Genomic DNA, 17,400 nt, shown 5'->3' on the forward strand with positions numbered 1-17,400 from the left:
AAATGACAGAGCCACCCTACTTTGTATTTGAAGTATACAAGAACTGGGGTGCTTACAGGCAAAAGAGAACATTCATCTGATCCAGTAATTTATAGTTGGATTGGGGAATGATCATACATTGGTAAGTGCTTTCTAGTGCCCAGTGTGCTCCAATGATGATGTGACTGCCTGAGATGTATTTCTGATTACTATTGATTTCCACCTAGACAAGCTGACACCTGAGCACCCTACCCCCTTCCTTGCTCCATTAACACAAACATGAACATTCATCCGATTAAATCATATTTGTACAATGATTTTTCAGTAGACAGATTGTGCAATCCTGGTCGGCTGCCATCTAGTGTCTGTTGTCACTGCAGATTTCATGGGTCTCTCTTCCAAAGAATATTGGTAGCTCGCAACCAAATCTTATTCACACTATTATCCTTCTATGACAAAAAAATGTATTACAAAATTGTTGCATGTTTAGGGTTGAAAAGTAAGCTGTAAGGTCATGACTTGTTAATGTTTCAAATATACTACTATCTTTTTAGTACTTTCTTAAATATGTATTAGTCTTCTTGCAACTAGTTTGAAAAAGCCTTATACAAATAACAGAAATAACTGCAGGTCTCTGCTGTGAACATAAGACAACTGAGAAGGTAAGATCTATAAAGCTGATTGAGATAAAAACTAAATATAAGTATTGCTCAAACATTAACTGTAGGAGAAAACATGATAAAGGTTGCCTTGTGTAAAGCTAAAATATATAAATACATTTACTTTTTCAGTGGATTGAAAACAAGTATCTAAATAAAATGGTACTCTTTACTAATGTTTTCAAGGTGCTATATAGATATAGACTTGTTTTAATTAACTTCTAGTGTTTTAAAGACCAATTATTAGTTTAAACAACATTTTTTTTAGAGAGTCCAAAGGAAAAGCTGTTTAGATGTCTAAGTAAAACCTCTCAACAACTATGCCACAGTATTTAACGGTATGCCAGCTAATACGCACACTGGCTTATTTACTAAACCAGTCCCTTAATAATTTGGCTCATGCTGATATACGTCGGCAAAGTGGAACAGGTGCGCAAAATGACCTACACGTATGTCACTCCATCATCGGCGGCTAGCGGGCGCCGCTGGTGGCCTGCGATCGTGGCACTGAGAGGCAGAACGGGGAGATGCCTATGTAAACAAGGCATTTCCCTGTTCTGCCTAGCAACATGACAGGGATCTACTGCTCCCAGTGATCGGGAGCAGTGATCTGTGTCATGTTCTAGTGAGCCCATCCCCTCTACTGTTAGAACACACTGAGGGAACACTTAACCCCTTGATCGCTCCCTAGTGTTTAACCCCTTCCCTGCCAGTGGCATTTACACAGTAATCAGTGCATTTTTATACCACTGATCGCTGTATAAATGCCAATGGTCCCAAAATATTGTCAAAAGTGTCCGATCTGCCCGCCGCAATGTCGCAGTCACAATAAAAATTTCAGATCGCCGCCAATTGCTAATAAACAAAAAATAATAATAAAAATGCTATAAATCTTTCCCCTATTTTGTAGACGCAATAACTTTTGCGCAAACCAATCAATATACGCTTATTGCGATTTGTTATGTAGAAGAATACACATTGGCCTAAACTGAGGAAGAAATTCGTTTTTTTATATTTTTGGGGGGATATTATAGCAAAAAGTAAAAAATATTGCTTTTTTTTCAAAATTGTCGCTCCTTTTTTGTTTATAGCGCAAAAAATAAAAACCGCAGAGGTGATCAAATACCACTAAAATAAAGCTCTATTTGTGGGAAAACAAGGATGTCAATGTTGCTTGGGTACAGCATTGCACGACCGCGCAATTGTCAGTTAAAGCAACGCAGTGCAGCATCGCAAAAAAGGGCTTGGTCAGGAAGGGGTAAATCCTTCCGGGGTTGAAGTGGTTAATATCCTTGGGGGTCGCTGAGAGGCATACTGTGTGCCTGCTGTAGCTACAGTGTCTTGAAAAAGTTGATAAAGATAAATGGATAAAGTTGTGGAGAAGTTTAAAGCAGGGTTAGGTTATGAAAAAATATCCCAAGCTTTGAACATCTCACAAAGCACTGTTCAATCCATCATCCGAAAATTACAGCTGCAAGTCTGTATGTTTAGTCATTGTCCTGCTAGAAGGTGAACCCCCACCCCGGTCTCAACCCGCTCTGAATTCTTTTGCAGACTCTAACAGGTTTTCTTCTAAGGTTGCCCTGTCTTTGGCTCCATCCATCTTCCCAACAACTCTGACCAGCTTCCCTATCCCTGTTGAAGAAAAGCATCCCCACAACATGATGCTGCCACCACCATGTTTCACGGCGGGCATGGTGTGTTCAAGGTGATGTGCAGTGTAAGTTCTCCACCACACATATCGTTTTGCTTTTAGGCCAAAAAGTAAAATTTTGGTTTCATTTGACCAGAGCGCTTTCTTCCACGTGTTTGCTGTGTCCCCCACATGGCTTCTTGCAAGCTGCAAATGGGACTTCTTATGGCTTTCTTTCAACAATGGCTTTCTTCTTGCCACACTTCCATAAAGGCCAGATTTGTGGAATGCACGACCAATAGTTGTCCTGTACACAGATTCTCCCACCTGAGCTGTGGATCTCTGCAGCTCCACCAAAATTATCATGGGCCTCTTGGCTGCTTCTCTGATTAACGATTAATGTCAGTGTAGATAGACGGCCATGTCTTGGTAGGTTTGCAGTTGTGCCATGCGCTTTCCATTTTTGGATGGTGAATTGAACAGTGCTTTGTGAGATGTTCAAAACTTGGGATATTTTTTCATAACCTAATCCTGATTTAAACTTCTCCACAACTTTATCCGTGACATGTCTGGTGTGTTTCTTGGCGTTCATGATGCTGCTTGTTCACTAAGGTTCTCTAACAAACCTCTGAGGGCTTCACAGAACAGCTGTATTTATACTGAGATTAAATTACACACAGGTGGACTCTATTTACTAAATAGGTGACTTTTGAAGGCAATTGGCTCCACTAGATTTTAGCTTGGGGTATCAGAGTAAAGGAGGCTGGATACAAATGCACGCCACACTTTTCAGATTTTTTGGTTAAAAAATTTTGAAAACCATTTATCATTTTTCTTCCACTTCACAATTATGTGCCACTTTGTGTTGGTGTATCACATAAAATCCCAATAAAATACATTAACGTTTTTGGTTGTAACATGACAAAATGTGGAAAATGTCAATGGGGTATGAATACTTTTTCAAGGCACTATACCATGTTTTTACAGAAATCTGATAAACAGAGGCTAATCATTGGGAACATCAATAATTTGTGCTCCCATCATTCAAAGCCACAACACAGGTAGGAGGAGGGACTAAAGTCTTCCACATAAATATCACTTGTGTTAGGTTAGAACAATGTGTAGGGAAATACTTTAAAATGGGAAAAAATAATTCTACAAAAGTTTTGCTCCTTTGTAGTTATAGCAAGGGAATGATATGCACAGGTAAATATTTTAATATCTATCTATATATATATAGATCTTTACATATCCTTAAAGAGAATATTTGCAAGTGCTACATGTTTAGCTTTGAATGAAGCTTCTAACATAGTACTTTTTATAAAGCAGAATATAGAGCTATTGATCAGAATCAGCAAACCATTTTTTTTTAACAATTTTTACAAAAAAGCTCAAATGTTAAGCTTTGTGAGTTATTAATAGGCATTTACTTCAGATAACTGGTCCCAAACTCAAATTCTTGAAAATAACTAACATATTTTCACAGTTAATAGATATGAGCACAACGGTCATTATTCCGTACTCTTAGGGCCCTTTCACGCTGGGCGGTTTGCAGGCACTACTGCGCTAATAATAGCGCCTGCAAACCGACCGGAAAGTGCCGCTGCTTTGTCTCCAGTGTGAAAGCCCCGGGGGCTTTCACACTGGAGCGGTGCGCTAGCAGGACGGGAAAAAAAGTCCTGCTAGCAGCATCTTCGGAGCGGTGAAGGAGAGGAGTGTATACCGCTCCTTCACCACTCCTGCAGAGACGCTTTGCGGTGGTTTTTAACCCTTTCTCGGCTGAATACCGACGGTAAAGGTTCTGTCCTTGGACCTCTACTATTCTCGATCTACACGTCCTCCCTGGGTCAGCTGATAGCCTCCCATGGCTTCCACTACCCTGTTTATATGCCGATGACACCCAAATCTATCTCTTTGACCCACAACTCACCCCATCAGTCTCCTCACGCATCACTGATTTACTAACAGACATATCAGCCTAAATGTCAAACCACTTCTTCAAACTGAATCTATCTAAAACCAAGCTCTTAACATTTTCTCGCCCACGTGCCCCTTCCCCTGACTACCCCGTCAAGATCAATGGCATATCTATCAGTCCGTCCCCACATGCCAGGGTGCTAGGGGTAACCTTAGACTGTCTGAACTGTCCTTTCAGGCCCACATCTAATCCCTGTCCAAATCATGCCGCCTTAGCCTTCGCAACATTTCCAGAATACGCCCCTTTTTAACTAATGACACCACCAAGCTTCTAATTCACTCCCTGGTTATCTCTCACCTCGACTACTGCAACTCCCTCCTCATTGGATTACCTTTACATAGACTATTCCCCCTTCAGTCAATAATGAATGCCACTGCAAGACTCTTCCACCTTACCAACCATTCAGTGTCCTCCACCCCTCTCTGCCAATCCCTCCACTGGCTTCCACTCACCCAACGAATAAAATTCAAAGTACTAACAATAACTTACAAAGCCATCCATAACTCTGCCCTCAGCTACATCACTAACCTAGTCCCAAAATACCAACCAAGCCGCTCTCTTCGGACCTCCCTAGACCTCCTGCTCTCTAGTTCCCTTGTCGCTTCCTCCCATGCTCGCCTCCAGGATTTCTTCAGAACTTCTCCCATCCTTTGGAACTCCCTACCCCAATCTGTCTGATTGTTCCCTAATCTATCCATCTTTAGACAATCCCTGAAAACCCTTCTCTTTGAAGAAGCCTATCCTGCTTCTAATACATTGTTTTACTTCCTCCATCAGCTCATCAGTATCAATTGACCCTCCCACTTAGATTGTTAGCTCTATCGAGCAGGGCCCTCGGATTACTCTTGTACCAAATTGTAATGTAACTATAATGTCTGCCTTTATTTTGTTAAGGGCTGCACAAACTGTTAGCGCTATATTAATCCTGTATAATAATAATAATAAACTACAAAGTGAGATTCTAATAAGAACTAGATAACATGCACTACTGAAAGCCTTGATGAATATAATTAAACAATATCTATCTTTGGATAAATGAGAGAACAGTCTGAACCTCTTTCAGTTTTTTATGCTGTCTGAGTCTCCACTGGGGAAATTCAACCTCTCGGTCTGTCCTATTGACCATGGTCACTGGAACAAAAAGTGATTGGTAATCTAAACCTCTACAGTTGTCACTGGACAGGAATTGTGTTATTAAAGTTTTATTTTTTTGTTTAAAAATAACAAACATGTTATACTTACCTGCTCTGTGCAGTAGTTTTACACAAAGCAGCTCAGATCCTTTTCTTCTTGGGTCCCTCCTCAGTGTTCCGTCAATATAGCCAATTCATCAAGATAGCCAATTACCTCACTTCCGTTTACTGTAAACCGTCACTAATTGGAGATTTCGATGACTTGCTGTTTTGACACAACACCGGCAACCGTGTACACTCCGCTACATGGTATCATGAGCGGATATTGTTAGTTCGTTTAGATACTAACCAACAAAATGGCTGCCTCCGCGGCGGTGATAACTTTTTCCTCGTTACCCACTGTTGTGTCAAAACAGCAAAATCTTCGTGTACCGGAATGTACATGCTTGCTGGTGTAGTGTCAAAACAACAAGTCATCGAAATCTCCAAATAATGATGGTTTACAGTAACCGGAAGTGACGAAATTGAAGATCTTAATGAATTGGCTATTTTGACAAAACACCGGCGCTCCTGCCCCTCCCTCCTGCTGAGTACCCCCGCAGCTTGCTAAAGGGGCACCCGAGCCGAGCTGCTGCTCTGTGTGTCCATTCAGACACGGGGCTGCAGCTCGCTCCCCATCCCCTCTCTTTCCTCATTGGCTCACTGACTTTGATTGACAGCAACAAGAGCCAATGGTGCCTGCTGCTGTGTCTCACTCAATCAGGAGGGAGAGTGCAAGACAGCCGAGTCCTATTGCTGGATCGAGATGGGGCTCAGATAAGTATTAGTGGGGCTGCTGCACACTGAAGGTTTTTTATCTTAATGCAAAAAGATAAAAAACCTTCTGCCTTTCGAACCACTTTAATCTATGATGACACTTGATAAAATGAAGACAACTGTCGAAGATATTTTTTACCTTAATTTTGGAGATATTTTCTCTTGCTTCCTGCTCTGTATCCTGAACAGGTTGCAAAGGCAATGGTAGCAAAGAAAAAAAAAAAAAAGAAGACAGGGAGTTTCCCACTCTATTCAAAGCGAACAGTTACTATATGACCCTTATATACAGATAAAGTGACAAAGGATCCAAGCAATTACATAAAATAAAATCTCATTTCCACTACCTATTTTAGCCAATACATATTTTGCTAGACATAGAAACATTCATATGGTAGTTCATATGGTAGTCTGCTCTGCAGACTTATTAGAATATTTAGGAAGCAATTACAAAAGCTTTGTTCAGGGCAAACTGCAGATCTGAATAATATATAACTTGTTTCATTGGTCAGCAACATTACAAAAGGATTGCACATTTGGCTTACAGGAACACATTTGGTTCCTTGTGTAAATTTTCATCAGGAACACTGTCTGCATTAAGCTGGCATCTTACAAGGACAAACATGAGCTGTGAAATATGTTAGCATGTTGTATATAGTGAAAAATAATAGATATTTTCCTTTAATTACAGGTAAACATTTTGTTCTGAGAATGTACAATTTCTGTTTTTATATATCAGCTTTTTAAAAATCTTCCGGTGAGCACTGATCTTAGTCCTAATATATATGTGAATCAATTTGCATTAGAAAACTATATATATCTTTAGTATGAAGAGGCACTTTTATTACACTATTTACCTTCCCAAGGCTTGATTCAAGGCTCGGTATGCTTGAATTTCATACCACATGCTTCCAGGTAAAAGTCCTCTACTCTTTGAATGGTGATCATTATACTTTCGTTTTAGCTCAACCTAGAATAAAAAAAAAAAAAAAAATGTAAAACCAAACACATCGATGAGACCAGCTAAAACAAAACAATAGCAATATAGTGCAACACATCAGTGTTTGCTGCTGCATGCTTTGTAAATAAATAGAAATGTACTTATTGTAATTGTTTGCAGTTGGTAAATTCAAGAATGTAATTGGTACACTGCAATACCTTCCTGACACCTTACATAAAAGGGTTAAACGACCAGCAGAAACTTCAGTTACAATCCGGAACAGGGTGCTTGTTTATACTGGCATATTTCCTAGCTGCAAGGAACGTAATATTAATAAAATTCTAAGGCTGCTACACATACTATTTGGAATAGCTAAGCAGACTTAACATCACAGTAATGTAATTTCTATTAGCACTCAAAAGATCTGAGAACTTTTTTTTAAACTATTCTTTGTTGCATGTTGACACTCTAATCTACTTTCGTAGCATGTCAAATATTTAAATGAACATGTCACACATACACCGATATTTCTTTTATCTATTTTGCGGCATTTGAGAAAATGGAGCTGAAAATGACATCTATGAACATAACATCTCACTGAAGTTTAAGCAGCACATTACAAATGAACAAAACTTGTATGTTAAAAGTATTCCTTGAGGAACGCAAATGGCACATAAATAATGAACCAGGCTCCATTCTTTCATTTTAAAGAGCTGAGTGAAACATAATCAATGGATTAAAGTTGTAGGACACAGATATACCAAATGGTCCAATTCTTATTTGATAGAAGGCATGCCAAAATTCTGTACATATAAAGAATACATTCTATAATCAAATCTAACAATGAATATCAGAAATCATCATTTAAATCAAAAATAATTTAAATTGATTGTGATGTAGGTGCCCATAAAAACCATTTCAGCTGTCATTTTTCATGAGTTGGTTAAAAATAAAGGTCATCAATGTCACTACCCTACAAGTAACTGACACGTGTTTACAAAGGCTGCTCTTTTAAATTTGAGAAAGTGTGGACTATCTGGCTGGAGTATATAACATAATTAGTCATCTTTGAAATTCACCAGGGCCATTTTGGTCACTAGTTGTATGAAACCCTATCTCCTTTGTCAAGTGATTGCTATTTTACATCCCTTAGGTACTCCATCACCTCCACAATAGGTGGTTTACTGTGCCACCTGATTTTTTTTTTTATAGTTGTTCATTATTTGGAAACATTTTAGCAGCTGTCACTTTGTGCGCTTGGTTTTATAACTGCTGTTTGTACACTAAACAACATATACTACTGCACACCTTGATGTTCTATAATTTGTTGCATTACTGATGTACATTTGTATTGTCTATGCTAATGTCCACTTTTTTTTTTTTTTTTTTTTTTTTACAAAATAAGTAAATAAATTACACCTGAATGGTATGAAACAGCAACACTTCAGTGTTATTGTTCCACCAGTTTTAAACAAAAGCATCCGACGCGTCCAGAATAAAATCATTAAACTGAATTTATAGTGCTAATGTTATTATCCTGCATGTGAACATGGAAAATGCCTGGAAATAAACACAAAGCTGATTTATTATGGCTAAATAGGATAGTGTTTAAAAGGGGTTCTAAGTTACAAAAAGTTACATATTGAATATGCAAAATACATAGGATACCTGGGTAAATGTAAAATAAATTGTAAATGCAGATGAAGGTTATTGCTGCTCAAGTGGCACAACCTAGAAGAAAAATTAGGCCATATGGCCTGTGTAATCTAATATCATAGTTAGACACAGAAATGGTGTAATGCCTTAAGACTCCACATATTACTGGTGACTGGCACTTTTCAAAATAGATGATTCACCACTAAATAAAGGAAAAGGTCTCATGAAAACTATTGACAAGTAAATGAAGTGGTATCTATTGATCGGTCTTGATATTTGTGCATGAGAAAACAGAAAATAATATTACATACACTGTGTATGTAACCCATATATGTGTGTGTGTATATATTATATATTTACATTCACACACTATTTACTTGTATATTATTTTCTATTTTTCTTGCATTTCAAACAATATGTAACAGCAACATATACGGTACTCTTTCAATTAAATAGGCTGAAGAAAAAATATGCCCATCCAAGGGCTGAGGAAGCTGGAAATAAGAAATGCAAAAAGTAAAAACTACAGACTCAATTTTGATAGACCGAGAATATAAGAAAACAACTGACTGTGTACCTACCTATACATACAGTATATACACACAAATACATGTGTGTATGTGGATAGATAGATAGATAGATAGATAGATAGATAGATAGATAGATAGATAGATAGATAGATAGATAGATGTTACTTTCTTACCAAAAGATATTTCTTTCAGCTAGGAATGAGTGATGAGCCCATTTTAGCATGACTGCGCAAGTGAGCAAGTACAATCCGGCACTAAATTACCAGAATAACCCACTTTCACTGGCAACAAAGTTAAAAATGCAGTTTGGCACACTAATAAGTTTTGACAAACATTACAAATCCGAGACTGGAAAAGTTTGAAATCTGTAGAGTTTTATGGTCTTTTGAAGAATTGGCTGTGCCAGAAACCTGTTTTTTTTTTTTTTTTGTGGATTGCTCTTTTGTACTGTGCTAACCTTTTTAAACTGACAGATGAAGGGACACGCTTCAAGAGAAATACAGAAGACTTCTAACTATTTCTGACAGGTAATTTTCAACATGGGTTGGGGTACAACATTTTATTTTGCGTACCTATGCCCTTTAAAACGACCTGTCAAATTTACAAATTCAAACTTTCAAAGCCAGACAGTAAATTGAATTTGATTCTGCAGATGTAATACTCGTCTCAATAAGACAGAAAGGATGTGGCAGAATTGTACATTTTACTCTTAAAGTGAAAGGTGGAAAAATATCACCCAGAGGAATGCCAGTACTGTCCTTACAAAATATTACACTGAGTTTGACAGCTGTATGCTAGGCTATGTTTAGAAATATATTTCTATAGGACATGCAAGGATCAACCAATGAGTTTAATCAAGCTGAAATTAAAACAATAAACACAAAGATATACAATATATGATGTAGGACGTGCTAGGTGATAAACCCAAGACCCTTTTCACACTGGAGCCACGGCCGCTTTAGCGCTGAAGTGCCGCTCGTTTTAGCTGCGCTTTAGGTGGCGCTTTTCGACCACTTTTAACCCAAAAGAAGGGGTTAAAAACTCCCGTGTTGCAGTGCTTCGGAAGCACTGCCCATTCAGTCCAATAGGCAGGGCATTCTGGGACATTTCAGAACGTCCCGCAAGCACACCTCCCCAGTGCGAAAAGTCACATTTGAATGAATGGGAGGTGGTTTTCAGGCGACTAAAGGTGTACTAGAACAATAATCACTATTTAAAGTAAAAAATAGGTAAAAAAAAAAAAAACACGTTTGAGAGATTTTAGAACTGCAAACAAGTTTGCTAATATCACTAATATATATTTATGCATTACCAGCAATGTATTAACATAGGACATAGAACACACATAATAAGGAAAATAGTGGATAAAATTCACTAACATTTTTACCTGAATTTTATGTGAAAAAATGTGTAAATCTTGGATGAGAGTAGTGTAAATCTTGGGTAAAAGTCTTTCTAAAATAGGCCCCTAAAAATATGTCCAATCCATCATAGTAGTGAAACACGTAAGCGCTACAGATGGCGATTCACTATTAAACATAAAAAAATCAAGTAAAAAAACACTAAACCAGACAAAATCGATTTTAGAATTCTTGTTTTGATGGGAGTTCAGGTTCCAGTAAAATTCAAAGTGGACCAGAGGGCCACACAACCTCATCTTATCTGGTATGTGAAGCTAAGCTCTTCATGTGGTAAAACTTAGACTTTATATTACAGCTCACTACATGGACAGACAAAAAAATGCAAGAAATCAAATATGTGCCAAAAATGATGATAGGGAGATCATTTTTTGCTTTCTTTATACATATATTCACTTATTATCTAATTTTCAATTATGCCATATATACTTTTCTGTAGTCCTCCCAAGCCCCCCCCCCCCCATGTATGGATGGGGCATACCATCAGCCACAGATCTATATACAAGTTCTTTAAAAAAAATTGTGTTGTGACATGATTGCTGTTCTTACTATCACCGCCCAGGTTGGGGGGAGCTAAAACAGTGTGTTACATGCCAGACATGGGAAATGGGAAGCATGCACACTGTGATGCCTATGTTGCAGAGTCTCTAGGAGCCTGCAGATTAGCAGCCATCAAGAAGGATAGCCTAGAGAGCAGCAGGATCAACAGTTTAATTTTTTTTTGGGAGGGGGGGGTTCAATCATTTAGTCCATTGCACCATACACAGCAGCTGTGCTAAAATCATAATGTGTATTTTCACTTTTGTAGCCAGATAAAGCCAACATCAACTTTGTATTTGTTACATGTTCTCATTCACAAAGCATAACTTGCAATTTCACTGGGCAAAAAATAGCTAGGCAAATTCATCAACCCCTAACTTTGTAATCCACTGAAGCCAAGTCTAATTCAGCTCATCAACGGGTCCTTGGGAGTGTACTTCCTAAGTATTTGCTGTGTAACTTCTTAACTGTCTCCTGTATCATCAATTACACTGGATTTTCAAGATAAGTTTAACATTGACTGGTGGTTACGAGATACTGCTTAGTACTGATTTTCTTTCTACATCAGGCGTACCATAGGTGAGAGACAAGAAGAAACATACAGTGGTATTTTTAGAAATGTCTCTCCAATACCTCAATCGCGCGTTCACCGAACTACAAAAAAAAGGCAAGTGTGGTGACTGGTTTACTACAGCAAGAGAGAAAAAAAAGTCCAGCACAAAGTCATAGTATAATAAATATATTAAACCAATTAATTGATTACATTACAAAATGTGTAAAATGCATTCAGAAATTAGGTATAAGGGAAAGCTTGTAGTGCTGCATATGGGCAGCTGATTCCCTTAGTATATGTGGCTAGGGGAGACACAAAAATGACAACTAACCACATTAGATATATACTAAGGGAAAAACGGGCCTGGGTTCCAGTAACCAAGATGGCGGCTATACTACTTCCGGTATTGCGGCAGGTAACCAAGATGGCGGCTAAACCACTTCAGGTTTCGTGGCACGGGCGTTTCTGACCATTTGACACACTGATAGGGATTACAAAATTAAAGGGGGTATAAATGAGAGGACAGGCACAGACACAGCAGCTTCCTGATGATGCAAACCATATTGCGAAACGCGTAGAGGCTGCTGGGAACTTTCCTATCACTTCCGGTCATACGGGTGTGAGGCTTGGAACGCACGCCACTGTGAGGAGACATTGGAACAGAGTGGGAGATAGACTGAGACTCCGCTCTCCACACACACTGCTGGACTAGCTTGGTGCCGGCTTAGAGGCACCTTAACATGTGAGTTTGACTATGTTTTTAATTTTAATTTTTTTAAATAAAATGAGAGTTACATACTACACCATGATGGCTATCTATATGTCTTTATGAGCACTAAACAGAGCAAGAGGCAGTTTGTTAATGCTTGGACAGGCTGCTGTTGGATCCATTATAAACGGAGTGGTTATCCTAAATGAACCAAAGGCGCATATTCTTATCGTATCTGGTGAGTGGCCATTGCACTAGGTGGTGGTGAAGTCACGATAAATGGAGAATTAGGAGCACTTTATATTGAAGAGGAACGTTATTACTACACAGAAATGATCACTCACTGAGGACATCCAGTGTACTGTGGTTTATATGTATATGTCGGGGACATTATTTTGCACTGTGCAGCACACATATATTTGATATGTGAATTCTATGACCACTAAGTAATATTGGCACATTGTATAATTTCAGTTTTCATTTTTATTTTCCATTTCTATAATTTTATATATATATATATATATAATTTTTTTTACTTCTATTTCTTAATATTTTGTTAGTACTAGCACTTTAAACAGTGATTGATAACACCATAAGATATTTCACTAAGATGCTTTTAAATCAGGATTATTATGTGGGAAAGATTATTTTTTTTTATATTAATATAGCTGGCATAGAAAAGCACTTTATTACAGGATTAATGTATTTTTTTCCATTTTTGCGCAATTTTGCACATTTTATGTTTTTAGGAGTGGTTATTATACACAGAAGTTAGCGCAATCCACTTTTTACTACATTTGTATTCCACCATTTTTTGGGTGGGTTTATATGATTGCAGCAAACTAGATTGATGGATTATTTAATCTGAGTTTTGCGCCGGTAACACATTAGACAGTGGCCTAGTCTAATGAATCATGCTTTCTTTTACATCATGTGGATGACCAGGATGCAGTACGGGAAGAAGGCAAGCCAGCGGAAGCAGCGTGACAATGTTCTGCTGGGAAACCTTGGGCCCTGCCATTCATGTGGATGTTACTTGACACAGACCACTTACCTAAACATTGTTGCTGACCAAGTACAACCCATCATGGTAAAAGTATACACTGATGGCAGTGGCCTCTTTCAGCAGGATAATGGTGCTATGCAACACTGCAAAAATAGTGGTTTGTGGAACACAACGAGTTCAAAACATTGACTTGGCCTCCAAATTCTCAAGCCAATCGAGCATGTGTGGGATGTGCTGGAAAAATAAGTCTGATCCATGGAGGCCCCACCTTGCAACTTACAAAATTTTAAAGGATTTGCTACTGATGGCTTGGTACCCAATACCACAGCATAATCATAGAGGTATAGTGGAGTCCATGTCTCAACAGATACGGGCTGTTTTGGTGTCAAAAGAGGGACCTAGGTGGGTGGTGGATAAAGTTATGACCGATAGATGTATGTAGTACTCAGAACCGGTATGTACGCAAGGACTAATGACTTTTAAATATATTCCTGATCTGCTGGCTGGTTCCAGGTCAGTGATAAGGAATGGGCCATTTGGGACTGTATGACAGCATTTTCAATAAATATTTAACACTTTTTCCTGCACCCCACATTTTTTTAAGCAAGCATTTACAAAAATGTACCATAGGTTCAGTTTTGAGTTTATTGTTGCAAAGCTATTTTAAACTATGCGATTGTAATTTTTACATCTCATTGGACGTTTTTAAAAATGACAGGTACATTATCATGGTGTTATATTTGAGCTTAATTTCATTATAAATCAGTTTGTAAGCAATTATAATAAAATGTTCCAAGCATAATTATCAGCGTGATAATTTACCCCCCGAAAAATGTATATATATATATATATATATATATATATATATATATATATATATATATATATATATATATATATATATAAAAAAACATATTTGCTTTATTAATCTTACCACCTGTGTTGTTAATGCCCTTTCCAAGGCACTTCTGTATCAAAATGTAAATATGGGAAAAGACTGCTAATTATTGCTGAGTGACAAGATGAATAAAGGTCAGTAAATTTCAGCTTTCACACTTAAATGAGCACAGAGGATGCTACATCCTGCAAAGATCATGCTTTGGCATGATAAGCCCAATAATATGTGAATGGCTGTGGGTTAAATATTCATTAGAGCTCTGGCAAAGGTATATTAGGAAGAAATAGCTCACGTCACTTTAGTGCAATCAGAATCTATTTCATTGTAGAACTTCACATTAAGAGGCATCAAAAAAACGCCCAATTCAAAACGACAGGTTGCATATGTGAAAAAGCCACTTGGCCCTGCTAGCAAATATCTTCAGTGTGCACCAAACCACAGGCTAGAAGGGATTAGTTAAAATGTCAGAAGACAGCCTTTTACCTGATCATCCTTAAAAACATACTCTTAGCTATCAGGCATGCTTTAAAGACAAAGAGGTTCTGCAAGGAAGCAGCAGACAGCCTGTGGCAAGCTCTGCCATCTTGTAGCTGTCAGAGAGATTTAGGCTTTGATCTGTCTAGGAGGTCAAGAACACACTGTATTCATATTAGGGTATGTCTAACAGCATCATACCTGTTAGCTATGATTTGCCTTACGCATAATTAGGCAAATGCTGAATGCCTGTGTAGTTTTCTACACCAAAATCTGCAATGCGTAAATATCAACATCTGTATGCACTTTAAAAGGTATAACAATGAACATTTTTACATAAAGCACATATGCAGTACATGACATGTCCATCAATGCAAATTAACAGAAATATATTTGAGCCCTTGACAGTATATTGTATAAAAGGTATATTGCAATTCTATTGCTGTCATTCACAATCTGATTAGGCATGCATTCTTTTAGTTTAGGAGATATGCTGTATATATTACCAACTTTGAAAATGGGGACATGATTGTTACCTCACTATATTTAGAGATCTCAACTCTCAACGTGTTGTGGATTAATTATAAATTACCGTGTGAGACCCATGAACCTTTTGACACTACCATTTCCCTTTTTAAGCATTTACCAGAAGCATAGAGAAAACTCATACACATGTCTAAACTATTAAATGTAGGAAAACTGGATATAAAAAGTGAGCAACTAAATACAAAACACCTAAAAATACCTTCTAACTGACTGCCAATGTATGGTGAACAATTTAAATTGGGTTACCCCTTCTTCTTCTATTTCTCTATTCTTTCTTTAACCACCTCAATACAGTGCACTTACACCCCCTTCCTGCCCACACCAATTTTCAGCTTTCAGCGCTCTCACATTTTGAATGACAATTACTCAGTCATGCAACACTGTACCCATATGAAAATTACGTCCTTTTTTCACACAAATAGAGCTTTCTTTTGGTGGTATTTAATCACTAGTGGGCTTTTTAATATTTGTGCTATAAATAAAAAAAGACCGTAAATTTTATGAAAAAAATGCCTTTTTCTTTGTTTCTGTCATAAAATTTTTCTAATTAGTAATTTTTCTTCATAAATTTTGCCCAAAATGTATACTGCTACATATCTTTGGTAAAAATAACCCAAATTAGTGTATATTATTTGGTCTTTGTGAAAGTTATAGAGTCTACAAACTATGGTGCCAATCACTGAAAATTGATCACATCTGATCAGGCCTTCAGTACATCAGGTGAATCACATTTCTTGAGACACTAACAAGTCAGGAAAGTACAAATTCCCCCCTTAATGTATTAAGTAAGTAGCATGGTGAGTTGTTTTAAGTTGTAATTGTTTCCCACAATTCTTTGCAAAAATTATTATTATTTTTTTTTTTTATCAAAACTGTCATATTATCAGGTTATTTCTCACACACAGCATATGCATACAACAAATTACACCTAAAATAAATTCTTCTACTCTTCCCGAGTATGGCGATACCACATGTGTGAGACTTTTACACAGCCTGATCACATACAAAGGCCCAACATTGAAGTAGCACCTTCAGGCGTTCTACGAGCATAAATTACACATCTCATTTCTCAACCACCTATTACACTTTGGAAGGCCCTGGAGCACCAGTACAATTGCCCACAAAATGACCCCATTTTGGAAAGAAAACACCCCAACGTATAATCTATGAGGCATAATGAGTCTTCTGAACCATTCATTTTTTTCCAGAAGTTTTTGGAAAATGTGGAAAAAAAAATGAAAACACATTTTTTTACACAAAGTTGTCAAAGATATTTCTAACACATAGCATGTATATAGCAAAAATTACACCCCAAAATACATTCTGCTACTCTTACCGAATATGGTGATACCACATGTGTGAGACTTTTACACAGCCTGGCCACATACAGAGGCCCAACATTGAAGTAGTACCTTCAGGTGTTCTAGGAGCATAAATTATACATCTCATTTCATTCCTACCTATCACACTTTTGAATGTCCTTGAGCACCAGGACAGTGGAATTACCCACAAAATGACCCCATTTTGGAAAGCAAACCCCCAACGTATATTCTATGAGGAATGGGCTGCAGATAGGTACTCGGGTACTCCGATGGGCTGCAGACAGGTACGCAGGTACTCTGATGGGCTGGTGACAGATACTCGGTTACTCTGATGGGCTGGTAACAGGTACTCGGTTACTCTGATGGGCTGGTGACAGGTACTCGGTTACTCTGATGGGCTGGTGACAGGTACTCGGGTACTCTGATGGACTGGTGACAGGTACTCGGGTACTGTGATGGGCTGGTGACAGGTACTCGGGTATTCTGATGGGCTGGTGACTGGTATTCGGGTACTCTGAAGGGCAGTGACAGGTACTCATATGAACTGTGACAGGTACTCTGGTACTCATATGGACTGTGACAGGTACTCTATATGAACTGTGACAGGTACTCG

General features: G+C 38.0%; 1 protein-coding gene across 1 annotated transcript in view; it reads right to left on the reverse strand.

The window, feature by feature from the left end:
• The window catches only part of BRIP1 (BRCA1 interacting DNA helicase 1), a 670,966-nt gene that overhangs the window by 42,680 nt on the left and 610,886 nt on the right, over positions 1-17,400 (reverse strand). Inside the window, exon 17 of the mRNA XM_073615255.1 lies at positions 7,053-7,165. Coding sequence (XP_073471356.1) covers positions 7,053-7,165 — 113 coding nt within the window. The remainder of the gene's footprint in view (positions 1-7,052; positions 7,166-17,400) is intronic.

Source organism: Aquarana catesbeiana, linkage group LG02, assembly GCF_042186555.1.
Source record: "Aquarana catesbeiana isolate 2022-GZ linkage group LG02, ASM4218655v1, whole genome shotgun sequence".
NCBI classification, from domain to species: domain Eukaryota; kingdom Metazoa; phylum Chordata; class Amphibia; order Anura; family Ranidae; genus Aquarana; species Aquarana catesbeiana.